General features: G+C 51.5%; 1 protein-coding gene across 1 annotated transcript in view; it reads left to right on the top strand.

Moving 5' to 3' along the window:
- LOC137373269 (probable voltage-dependent R-type calcium channel subunit alpha-1E) overlaps nt 1-13,329 on the top strand; it is a 1,486,297-nt gene that overhangs the window by 557,658 nt on the left and 915,310 nt on the right. The window contains exon 4 of the mRNA XM_068038118.1: nt 3,743-3,882. Coding sequence (XP_067894219.1) covers nt 3,743-3,882 — 140 coding nt within the window. The remainder of the gene's footprint in view (nt 1-3,742; nt 3,883-13,329) is intronic.

Below are 13,329 nucleotides of genomic sequence, written 5' to 3'. Positions count from 1 at the left end.
CTGGGGGGGTGATGAGGTGGGAGGGGTTGCGGAGCTGGGAGGGGGTGAGGAGCTGGGAGGGGGTGAGGAGCTGGGGGTGGGTGAGGAGGTGGGAGGGGTTGCGGACCTGGGAGGGAGTGAGGAGGTGGTAGTAGGTGAGGAGCTGGGGGGTGAGGACGTGGGAGGGGGTGAGGAGCTGGGGGGTGAGGAGGTGGGAGGGGTTGAGGAGCTGGGAGGGGTTGAGGAGCTAGGAGGGGGTGAGGAGCTGGGAGGGCTGGACGAGCTGGGAGGGGGTGACGAGCTGGGAGGGGGTGACGAGCTGGGAGGGGGTGACGAGCTGGGAGGGGTTGAGGAGCTGGGGGGAGAAGAGCTGGGAGGGGGTAAGGAGGTGGGAGGAGTTGAGGACCTGGGAGGGTGAGGAGGTGGGAGGGGTTGAGGAGCTGGGAGGGGGTGAGGAGCTGGGAGGGGTTGAGGAGCTGGGGATGGGTGAGGAGCTGGGAGGGGTTGCGGAGCTGGGAGGGGGTGAGGAGGTGGGAGGAGTTGAGGACCTGGGAGGGTGAGGAGCTGGGAGGGGTTGAGGAGGTGGGAGGGGTTGAGGAGCTGGGAGGGGGTGAGGAGCTGGGGGGAGGGTAGCTGGGAGGGGCTGAGGAGGTGGGAGGAGTTGAGGAGCTGGGAGGGGGTGAGGAGGTGGGAGGGGTTGAGGAGCTGGGAGCAGGTGAGGAGGTGGGAGGGGTTGAGGAGCTGGGAGGTTGAGGAGCTGGGAGGGGGAGAGGAGGTGGGAGGGGTTGAGGAGCTGGGAGGGGGTGAGGAGGTGGGGGAGTGAGGAACTGTGGGGTGGATAGCTAGGAGGGGGTGAGGAGGTGGGACTGTGTGAGGAGCTGGGAGGGGGTGAGGAGGTGTGAGGAGGTGAGGAGCTGGGAGAGGGTGAGGAGGTGGGGGGGATGAAAACTGGGGGGTTGAGGAGCTGGGGTTTGAGGAGTTGGGAGGGGGTGAGGAGCTGGGGGGTGAGGTGGGAGGGGTTGAGGAGCTGGGAGGGGTTGAGGAGCTGGGAGGGGGTGAGGAGCTGGGAGGGGTTGACGAGCTGGGAGGGGGTGAAGAGCTGGGAGGGGTTGAGGAGCTGGGGGGAGAAGAGCTGGGAGGGGGTGAGGAGGTGGGAGGAGTTGAGGACCTGGGAGGGTGAGGAGGTGGGAGGGGTTGAGGAGCTGGGAGGGGGTGAGGAGCTGGGAGGGGTTGAGGAGCTGGGAGTGGGTGAGGAGCTGGGAGGGGTTGAGGAGCTGGGAGGGGTTGAGGAGGTGGGAGGAGTTGAGGACCTGGGAGGGTGAGGAGCTGGGAGGGGGTGAGGAGGTGGGAGGGGTTGAGGAGCTGGGAGGGGGTGAGGAGCTGGGGGGAGAGTAGCTGGGAGGGGGTGAGGAGGTGGGAGGAGTTGAGGAGCTGGGAGGGGGTGAGGAGGTGGGAGGGGTTGAGGAGCTGGGAGGAGGTGAGGAGGTGGGAGGGGTTGAGCTGGGAGGGGGTGAGGAGGTGGGGGAGTGAGGAGCTGTGGGGTGGATAGCTAGGAGGGGGTGAACAGGTGGGACTGTGTGAGGAGCTGGGAGGTGTGAGGAGGTGAGGAGCTGGGAGGGGGTGAGGAGCTGGGAGGGGGTGAGGAGCTGGGAGGGGTTGAGGAGCTGGGAGGGGTTGAGCAGCTGGGAGGGGGTGAGGAGGTGGGAGGGTGTGAGGAGGTGGGAGGGGTTGATGAGCTGGGAGGGGGTGAGGAGTTGAGAGGGGTTGAGGAGCTGGAAGGGGAGGATGTGGGAGGGGGTGAGGAGCTGGAAGGGGTTGAGGAGGTGGGAGGGGCTGAGGAGCTGGGGGGGGTGAGGAACTGGGATTGGTTGAGGGGCTTGGAGGGTGTGAGGAGGTGGGAGGGGGTGGGCAGCTTGGATGTGGGAGGGGGTGGGGAGCTGGGAGGGTGATGAGGTGGGAGGGGATGAAAACTGGAGGGTTGAGGAGGTGGGAGGGGGTGAGGAGCTGGGGGGTGAGGACGTGGGAGGGGTTGAGGAGCTGGGAGGGGTTTAGGAGCTGGGAGGGGTTGACGAGCTGGGAGGGGGTGAAGAGCTGGGAGGGGTTGAGGAGCTGGGGGGAGAAGAGCTGGGAGGGGGTGAGGAGGTGGGAGGAGTTGAGGACCTGGGAGGGTGAGGAGGTAGGAGGGGTTGAGGAGCTGGGAGGGGGTGAGGAGCTGGGAGTGAGTGAGGAGCTGTCAGGGGTTGAGGAGCTGGGAGGGGGTTAGGAGCTGGGAGGGGTTGAGGAGCTGGGGGGAGAGGAGCTGGGGGGGGTGAGGAGGTGGAAGGAGTTGAGGAACTGGGAGGGTGAGGAGCTGGGAGGGGGTGAGGAGGTGGGAGGGGTTGAGGAGCTGGGAGCGGGTGAGGAGCTGGGAGGGGTTGAGGAGCTGGAAAGGGGTGAGGAGGTGGGAGGGGGCGAGGAGCTGGGGGGAGAGGAGCTGTGAGTGGGTGAGGAGGTTGGAGGAGTTGAAGACCTGTGACGGTGATGTGCTGGTGGGGGTTGAGGAGGTGGGAGGGGTTGAGGAGCTGGGAGGGGGTGAGGAGCTGGGGGGAGAGGAGCTGTGAGGGGGTGAGGAGGTGGGAGGAGTTGAGGAGCTGGGAGGGGTTGAGGAGCTGGGAGGGGGTGTGGAGCTGGGAGGGTGAGGAGGTGGGAGGGGTTGAGGAGCTGGGAGGGGTTGAGGAGCTGGGAGGGTGAGGAGCTGGGAGGGTGAGGAGGTGGCAGGGGGTGAGGAGGCGGGAGGGGTTGAGGAGCTGGGAGGGGGTGAGGAGCTGGGAGGGGTTGAGGAGCTGGGAGGGGTTGAGGAGCTTGGGGGAGAAGAGCTGGGAGGGGGTGAGGAGGTGGGAGGAGTTGAGGACCTGGGAGGGTGAGGAGGTGGGAGGGGTTGAGGAGCTGGGAGGGGTTGAGGAGCTGGGAGGGGTTGACGAGCTGGGAGGGGGTGAAGAGCTGGGAGGGGTTGAGGAGCTGGGGGGAGAAGAGCTGGGAGGGGGTGAGGAGCTGGGAGGGGGTGAGGAGCTCGGAGGGGTTGAGGAGCTGGGAGGCGGTGAGGAGCTGGGGGGAGGTGAGGAGGTGTGAGGGGGTGAGGAATTGGGAGGGGTTGAGGAGCTGGGAGGGGGTGAAAGCTGGGAGGGGGTGAGGAGTTGGGAGGGCGTGAGGAGCTGGGGGAGGTGAGGAGCTTTGGGGGGGTTGGAGAGCTGGGAGGGGTGGTGAGGAGCTGGGGGAGGTGTGGTGGTGTGAGGACCTGGGTGTTGTGAGGAGCTGGAGGGGTGAGGAGCTTTGGGGGGGCGGCTGTGAGGAGCACAGGGTGTTGTGGAGCTGAGGGGGGAATTGAGGAGCTTGTCGGCGATTTAGAAGCTGGAATATAAGAAGGGGATCATCCCCTTTCATCGGATCAGCCCCCATTCCCATAGAAGCAGTCCCCCTTCTTTAGGCTGAGGGCCCCTCCTTATATCGCTTCGACAGAAACTGTGTCCGTAGTGATATACGATGCGGGTCCTTCAACTATGGATGGGATTGGAGCCGGGATGGGGGGAGTGGATGGAGTAGGCTCTGGTTGGACGGGATAGCATTTGTTCCCATTTGATGGGTTGCTTTGTGGTGCCAATATTCAGTGAAAGTCTTTCTCTGATATCATAAATGATAAAAAAAAAATTCATTTCTCTTAATCTTTCAATAAGAGACCAATCCCATTGCATCCCTTTTCATCCCCCACACCCTTCTCCTCCTCTAGGAACAAACCGAGCCTTATTTTATTGGGATCTTCTGCTTTGAGGCTGGGATTAAAATTGTGGCTCTGGGATTTGTGTTCCATAAAGGATCATATCTTCGGAATGGCTGGAACGTAATGGATTTCATTGTAGTCCTGAGTGGGTAAGTGACTCCAGACTCCTTTACTACATAAAATGTACAGCACAAAAACAGGCCCAACTGGTCTCTGCCAGTGTTCATGTTCCCCATGAGTCATCTCCCACCCCCTTTTCATCTCACCCCATCAACATATTCCTTTCTCCCTCGTGTGCTTATCCAGCTTCCCCTTAAATGTATCTATACTATTCACTTCAACCACTTCACATGGTTGCATGTTTCACATTCTCACCACTGTCTGGGTACAGAAGATTCTTCTGAATTCCATATTGAATTTATTAGTGACTATCTTATACTTATGTTCACTGATGATTGCACAATGTTCAGCACCATTCGTGACTCCGCAGATACTGAAGCAGTCCGTGTAGAAATGCAGCAAGACCTGGACAATATCCAGGCTTGGGCTGATAAGTGGAAAGTAACATTCGCACACAAAAGTGCCAGGCAATGACCATCTCCCCTTGACATTCAATGGCATTATCATCGCTGAATCCCCCACTATCAACATCCTAGACGCGACCATTGACCAGAAACTGAACTGGAGTTGCCATATAAATACCTACAAGAGCAGGTCAGAGGCTAGAAATCCTGCGGCGAGTACCTCACCTCTTGGCTCCCCAAAGCCTGTCCACCATCTACAAGGCACAAGTCAGGAGTGTGATGGAATACTCTCCACTTGTCTGGATGGGTGCAGCTCCAACAACACTCAGGAAGCTCGACACCTTCCAGGTCAAAGCAGCCCGCTTGATTGGCACCCCATTTACAAACATTAACTCCCTCCGACACCCACGGACAGTGGCAACAATGTGTACCATCTACGAGATGCACTGCAGCAACTTACCAAGGCTCCTTAGACAGCACCTTCCAAACCCATGACCTCTACCATCTAGAAGGACAAGAGCAGCAGATGCATGGGACCACCACCACCTGCAACTTCCCCTCCAAGTCACACACCATCCTGCCTTGGATCTATATCGCCGTTCCTTCACTGTCGTTGGGTCAAAATCCTGGAACTCCCTTCCTAACAGCACTGTGGGTGTACCTACCCTACATGGACTACAGCGGTTCAAGAAGGCAGCTCACCACCACCTTCTCAAGGGCAGTTAGGGATGGCTAATAAATGCTGGCCTGGCCAGCGACGCCCACATCCCATGAATGAATAAAAAAAACTTACAACATCAGTGGAAGTATCTTCTCTGCATCTACCCTAACTAAAGTCTCCATAATTTTAAGGACCACTTTCAGGTCACCCCTCAAGTCGTCTCTTTTTGTAGAAAAGGTACAAGGAATCAGTAGACCATGTCAAAATACGAGCACAGCTAGAGAGGCTTTTAGATTGGGCCTTTCACCAGTGGCCCTCCATTCTTTGAAGGTTCCAGCGCAGGCATCATATTGGGATAGACGGATCGGGAGTCCCAGGATGTCCTGGGGCAGAGTGCTCGATTGGAGAACTGATTATATCTGATCACTATGGACCTTTTTAACCTCTTCATGGGTTTGAGGGGAGCCCGTCAATTGCCAGAGGGAAGTGACGAAAGAAATCCACTTGAATACTCTTAACTTAAAGTGCGGTCTTAATGTGATGCTTTTGAAGCCTGCAAGTGAAATCTTATCTAGTTGTTAGCTGTGTGTCAGCTGGTAGCACTCTTGTCTGTGAATCCCACTCCACAGACTTGAGCCCATAATCCAGGCTGACACTCCAATGCAGTATTGAAGGAGTGCTGCAGTGTCAGAAGTGCTGTTTTTTGAATGGGACATTTAAACGAAGGCCCTATCTGCCTTCTCAGGTGGATGTTAAAAGTTCCACAGCACTATTCAAAGAGCAGGGAGTTTTTCCTGATGTCCTAGAGAATAGCTATCCCTCTATCAGTCACGGAAAACAGATTATCTGGTCATTATCACTTTGCTGTTTAGTTTTAAGTGTAGTCACTGTTGTAATGTGGGAAATGGCAAGCTCCCACAAATTGGTTGCAAAGCACTTTTGTGCATCCTGAGGCTGTGAAAGACATTGTATAAATGTGAGTTTGTTGTCTCATTCATAGTAAACAATCAAGATACTTCACAGGAGCTTTCTGAGACAATATTTGACACCAAGCCACATACGGAGATATTAGGGCAAGATGGGTCAAAGAGCTAGGTTTTAAGCAGAGTCTTATAGGGGAGGCGAGGTGGTGGAGAGGAGGAGCGGTTTAAGGAGGGAAATCCAGAGCTGAGGGCCCGAGGCAGTTGAAGGCTTGGCCGCCAATGGTGGAGTGATGAAAATTGGGAATGCGGAAGAGGCCAGACAGTGTTTTCTGTTAGCTTACCCAGATCTCGAAGGGAACTCTCGGCAATGATAAGTAGAATCATAGAAATATGTAGCAGTGAAGGAGGCCATTTGGCCTGTTGTGCCTGTGCTGGCTCTTTGAAAATGTAGTCGAGCTTTGTCCCATATCGCCACTTTTTATCGGTAAGCTTGTCAAGTACCTGTCCAACTCCCTTTTAAAATGATTTATGGAATCAGCTTTCATCACCTTTTCAGGGTATGATGTTCCAGATCCTGGCAACTCTTTTCCCTCTGAATCTTTTCCCAATGATTTTGAATCTATGACCTTTGTTTATTGATCTACTCGCCAGAGGGAATAATTTTTCTCTGTCTACTCTATCAAAACCTCTCATCATCTCCAAAATCTCTGTTGGATCACCTCTTAACCTTCTTTGTTCCAAGGAGAACAGTCCAACTTTTCCAACCTCTCCTCATAACTGAAGTCTCCCATCCCTGGTAACTTCATTGTCAACCTCCCCTCGACTCATTCCAAGGCTGTTGCATTTTCCCTGAAATGTGGAGCCCAGAATTGTCTACAGTACTCCAGCTGAGGCCTAACCAGTGATCTGTAAAGTTCCAGTATGATCTCTTTGCTTTTATATTCAACCAATTATAAACTCAAATAACCCATATGATTTTTATCCAACCTATTAATATTAATAGGTTGGATAAAAATCATATGGGTTATTTGAGTTTATAATTGGTTGAATATAAAAGCAAAGAGATCATACTGGAACTTTACAGATCACTGGTTAGGCCTCAGCTGGAGTACTGTAGACAATATAATTAATATTAGGGAAGGGAGTGTAGATAGTCTCAGTCATCTCATTATCAAAAAGGAGGAGGTGTTGGGTGTCTTGCAAAGCATTAAGGTAGATAATTCCCCATGGCCTGATGGGATCTACCCCAGAATACTGAGGGAGGCAAGGGAAGAAATTGCTGGGGCCTTGACAGAAATCTTTGCATCCTCATTGACTACAGGTGAGGTCCCAGAGGACTGGAGAATAGCCAGTGTTGTTCCTTTGTTTAAGAAGGGTAGCAAGGATAATCTAGGAAATTATAGGACGGTGAGCCTTACGTCAGTGGTAGGGAAATTATTAGAGAGGATTCTTCGGGACAGGATTTACTCCCATTTGGAAACAAATGAACTTATTAGCGAGAGGCAGCATGGTTTTGTGAAAGGGAGGTCTTGTCTCACTAATTTGATTGAGTTTTTTGAGGAAGTGACAAAGATGATTGATGAAGGAAGGGCAGTGGATGTTATCTATATGGACTTTAGTAAAGCCTTTGACAAGGTCCCTCATGGCAGACTGGTCCAAAAGGTGAAGTCACACGGGATCAGAGGTGAGCTGGCAAGATGGATACAGAACTGGCTCTGTCATAGAAGACAGAGGGTAGCAGTGGAAGGGTGCTTTTCTGAATGGAGGGATGTGACGAGTGGTGTTCCGCAGGGATCAGTGCCGGGACCTTTGCTGTTTGTAGTATATATAAATGATTTGGAGGAAAATTGGACATGAAGTCCTGTGACATTGATCACAAGTCGTGGGAGTCAGTTGCCAGCATTCGCCAGAGCTGGCGGGCAGCCATAAAGGCGGGGCTAAAGTGTGGCGAGTCGAAGAGACTTAGCAGTTGGCAGGAGAAAAGAGAGGCGCAAGGGGAGAGCCAACTGTGTAACAGCCCCGACAAACAAATTTTTCTGCAGCACCTGTGGAAGAGCCTGTCACTCCAGAATTGGCCTTTATAGCCACTCCAGGCGCTGCTTCACAAACCACTGACCACCTCCAGGCGCTTGTCCATTGTCTCTCGAGATAAGGAGGGCAAAGAAAAAAGGAGGAAAATGTAGCTAGTCTGATTAGTAAGTTTGCGGACGACACAAAGGTTGGTGGAGTTGCGGATAGTGATGAGAATTGTCAGAGGATACAGCAGTATATAGATTGGTTGGAGACTTGGGCGGAGAAATGGCAGATGGAGTTTAATCCGGACAAATGTGAGGTAATGCATTTTGGAAGGTCTAATGCAGGTGGGAGGTAGACAGTAAATGGCAGAACCCTTAGGAGTATTGACAGGCAGAGAGATCTGGGCGTACAGGTCCACAGGTCACTGAAAGTGGCAACGCAGGTGGATAAGGTAGTCAAGAAGGCATACGGCATGCTTGCCTTCATCGGTCAGGACATAGAGTATAAAGATTGGCAAGTCATGCTGCAGCTGTACGGAACTTTAGTTAGGCCACGCTTAGAATATTGCGTGCAATTCTGGTCGCCACACTACCAGAAGGACGTGGAGGCTTTGGAGAGGGTACAGAAGAGGTTTACCAGGATGTTGCCTGGTCTGGAGGGCATTAGCTATGAGGAGAGGTTGGATAAACTCAGATTGTTTTCACTGGAACGACGGAGGTGGAGGGGTGACATGATAGAGGTTTACAAAGTTATGAGCGGCATGGACAGAGTGGATAGTCAGAAGCTTTTTCCCAGGGTGGAAGAGTCAGTTACTAGGGGACATAGGTTTAAGGTGCGAGGGGCAAAGTTTAGAGGGGATGTGCGAGGCAAGTTCTTTACACAGAGGGTGGTGAGTGCCTGGAACTTGCTGCCGGGGGAGGTGGTGGAAGCAGGTACGATAGCGATGTTTAAGAGGCGTCTTGACAAATACATGAATAGGATGGGAATAGAGGGATACGGTCCCCGGAAGTGCAGAAGGTTTTAGTTTAGACAGGCATCAAGATCGGCACAGGCTTGGAGGACCGAATGGCCTGTTCCTGTGCTGTACTGTTCTTTGTATGCCCTGCCACTTTTAAGGAATTTTGTACCTGGACACCAAGGTCTTTCTGCTCTTCTACTCTTTTCAAAGTCACATCATTTATCGTATACTGTCTTTCCAAATTAGACCTCCCCAAGTGCATCACTTCATACTTCTCCGCATTGGACTCCATCTGTCATGCTTCTGTCCATTTCACTACTTTGCCTATGTTGTCCTGAAGCATTTAACTATCATCAACATTATCTACTACTTTGCAAAGTTTCGTACTATCTACAAAGATTTACAATGCTGCTCACTACACGCAAGTCTAGATCCCTTATAAACACTGAAAAGAGTAATGGACTCAAAACTGACCCTTGAGATGCACCACAGTGAAGCACCTCCCAGTCTGGAATCCTTCCATCCACCACCTTCTCCTTCCTATCAGTGAGCCAATTTTGTATCCATACAGCTGTTACAAAAATTTCTAAATTCACTTGTAACAGCCCTTCAAAACACTCCCACAGGGGATGCTGAGACCAAGTGGGCCCACATCAGAGACGCCATCTATGAGTCAGCTTTGACCACCTACGGCAAAAGTGCGAAGAGAAATGCAGACTGGTTTCAATCTCATAATGAAGAGCTGGAACCTGTCATAGCCGCTAAGCGCATTGCACTTTTGAACTACAAGAAAGCCCCCAGCGATTTAACATCCGCAGCACTTAAAGCAGCCAGAAGTACTGCACAAAGAACAGCTAGGCGTTGCGCAAACGACTACTGGCAACACCTATGCAGTCATATTCAGCTGGCCTCAGACACCGGAAACATCAGAGGAATGTATGATGGCATGAAGAGAGCTCTTGGGCCAACCATCAAGAAGATCACCCCCCTCAAATCTAAATCGGGGGACATAATCACTGACCAACGCAAACAGATGGACCGCTGGGTTGAGCACTACCTGGAACTGTACTCCAGGGAGAATGCTGTCACTGAGACTGCCCTCAATGCAGCCCAGCCTCTACCAGTCATGGATGAGCTGGACATACAGCCAACCAAATCGGAACTCAGTGATGCCATTGATTCCCTAGCCAGCGGAAAAGCCCCTGGGAAGGACAGCATTACCCCTGAAATAATCAAGAGTGCCAAGCCTGCTATACTCTCAGCACTACATGAACTGCTATGCCTGTGCTGGGACGAGGGAGCAGTACCCCAGGACATGCGCGATGCCAACATCATCACCCTCTATAAAAACAAAGGTGACCGCGGTGACTGCAACAACTACCGTGGAATCTCCCTGCTCAGCATAGTGGGGAAAGTCTTTGCTCGAGTCGCTCTGAACAGGCTCCAGAAGCTGGCCGAGCGCGTCTACCCTGAGGCACAGTGTGGCTTTCGTGCAGAGAGATCGACTATTGACATGCTGTTCTCCCTTCGTCAGATACAGGAGAAATGCCGTGAACAACAGATGCCCCTCTACATTGCTTTCATTGATCTCACCAAAGCCTTTGACCTCGTCAGCAGACGTGGTCTCTTCAGACTACTAGAAAAGATCGGATGTCCACCAAAGCTACTAAGTATCATCACCTCATTCCATGACAATATGAAAGGCACAATTCAACATGGTGGCTCCTCATCAGAGCCCTTTCCTATCCTGAGTGGTGTGAAACAGGGCTGTGTTCTCGCACCCACACTTTTTGGGATTTTCTTCTCCCTGCTGCTTTCACATGCGTTCAAATCCTCTGAAGAAGGAATTTTCCTCCACACAAGATCAGGGGGCAGGTTGTTCAACCTTGCCCGTCTAAGAGCGAAGTCCAAAGTACGGAAAGTCCTCATCAGAGAACTCCTCTTTGCTGACGATGCTGCTTTAACATCTCACACTGAAGAATGCCTGCAGAGTCTCATCGACAGGTTTGCGTCTGCCTGCAATGAATTTGGCCTAACCATCAGCCTCAAGAAAACGAACATCATGGGGCAGGATGTCAGAAATGCTCCATCCATCAATATTGGCGACCACGCTCTGGAAGTGGTTCAAGAGTTCACCTACCTAGGCTCAACTATCACCAGTAACCTGTCTCTAGATGCAGAAATCAACAAGCGCATGGGTAAGGCTTCCACTGCTATGTCCAGACTGGCCAAGAGAGTGTGGGAAAATGGCGCACTGACACGGAACACAAAAGTCCGAGTGTATCAGGCCTGTGTCCTCAGTACCTTGCTCTACGGCAGCGAGGCCTGGACAACGTATGCCAGCCAAGAGCGACGTCTCAATTCATTCCATCTTCGCTGCCTTCGGAGAATACTTGGCATCAGGTGGCAGGACTATATCTCCAACACAGAAGTCCTTGAAGCGGCCAACACCCCCAGCTTATACACACTACTGAGTCAGCGGCGCTTGAGATGGCTTGGCCATGTGAGCCGCATGGAAGATGGCAGGATCCCCAAAGACACATTGTACAGCGAGCTCGCCACTGGTATCAGACCCACCGGCCGTCCATGTCTCCGTTATAAAGACGTCTGCAAACGCGACATGAAATCGTGTGACATTGATCACAAGTCGTGGGAGTCAGTTGCCAGCATTCGCCAGAGCTGGCGGGCAGCCATAAAGACAGGGCTAAATTGTGGCGAGTCGAAGAGACTTAGTAGTTGGCAGGAAAAAAGACAGAGGCGCAAGGGGAGAGCCAACTGTGCAACAGCCCCAACAAACAAATTTCTCTGCAGCACCTGTGGAAGAGCCTGTCACTCCAGAATTGGCCTTTATAGCCACTCCAGGCGCTGCTTCACAAACCACTGACCACCTCCAGGCGCGTATCCATTGTCTCTCGAGATAAGGAGGCCCAAAAGAACTGTCACTTTCCCCGTAATTCTGTGGGCTTTCACCTTCTTAATGAGCCTTTTATGTGGCACTTTGCCAAATGCCTTCCAGAAGTCCATATAGATAACATCTATTACACTACCTTGATCAACCTTCTTTGTTACCACATCAAAGAATTCAGTCAAGTTAATCAAACACAATTTACCTTGAATAAATCCATACTGGATCCTTGATTAATGTGTCCCTGATAATGGTTTCCACAAACTTCCCAACCACTGATAACAGGCTGAATGGCCTGTAGTTTCTTGGTTTATCCCTTTAATCTTTCTTGAATAGTGGTGTAACATTTACAACTCTCCAGCACCACTCCTGTATCCAATGAGAATTGGAAGATTGTGACCAAAGCCTCTGCTATTTCTACCTTCAATTCTCTCAGCAACCTAGGAATCATTCCGTCTGAAGCAGGTAACTGACGAACTTTCAGTAATGCTAATGTTTCTCTGTTACTATCCTGTCCAGGCCTTGCCTCTCCTTTTTTAGTGTAATTACACATCATCTGCTTCCTTTGCATCTGTCTTCACAAAGTACTCAATTTATACTTTAGCCATATCCTCCACCTTACACTTTATATGTTTATAAAATGTTTTCGGATTCAATCTCTCAAAAGGTTTCGGAGTCGATCGTGTTCCAAGAGCTAAGTGATAGAAATGGAAGTAAATATTCAAGCAAATGAGACTACTGTTTATATAAAAAAGGAGAGAGGGAGAGGTGAACCTGGGAACTGTATATCGATAAACCCCAGATTGGGAGCAGTGTTTTAGAGCACAAAATAGAACATATACCTCCTCCCTCAGACACTCAGTGCACAGATCAGAAAAAACAGTCAACATGGATTAAAAGAAGCAAAGAGTCCTGGAAGGGGTGAAAGCAAAGTTAATGAATTTTCCAGTTGAGGACAAGAGCAGGAAGTAGCACTAATACAGTCATCAATGTACTGGAAAAACAGCTGATTATGCTGCGTATCCTGCAAAAAGGCAGGCACAGCTAGTGTTTTCAAAGGGCCCTGGCTGGATTGTCTGCGAGAATCCTTTGCGGGAGCTGATGAAATGAGTAGGGGCTCTCAAGCAAAGAGAAACTGCTATGATGGAGGCAAACACTGAGCACCATCACATAACTGGGCAGTAGTGACCCAGCCTGCCACTGGATGCAGGAGCTCAGCAGCTATTTCTGCTGGGTGATCTCATGGCACATCACATCTCATTTCATCTCTCCACAGGAGGCTGTCAGCGTTAGTTTTCATCAGAAAGTGAGGGGCCAGACTGTCAGTGTTTCACAACTTGTATTTACACAATATCTTTAATATAGTAAGATGTCCCAGGGCCCTCCGCGGGAGCATTATCAGAGAAAAATTGACACCAAGTCACATAAGGAGATATTAGAAGCAGTGATCAAAAGTTTGGTTAAAGGAGGAGAGAGGCAGAGAAGTCTCTGGAGGAAATACCAGAGCTTAGGATCTCGGCAGCTGAAAGCATGGTGGGGTAAAGGGACTGGGGGAATACATGCACTAGATTGCAGCTAACAGACAGATGACAGTTTGGAGGTACTGATA

The sequence above is a fragment of the Heterodontus francisci genome, chromosome 8, assembly GCF_036365525.1.
Source record: "Heterodontus francisci isolate sHetFra1 chromosome 8, sHetFra1.hap1, whole genome shotgun sequence".
NCBI classification, from domain to species: Eukaryota; Metazoa; Chordata; class Chondrichthyes; order Heterodontiformes; family Heterodontidae; genus Heterodontus; species Heterodontus francisci.
Note: the sequence above shows the minus strand (reverse complement) of the source record. Positions and strands in the feature narration are given on the sequence as shown.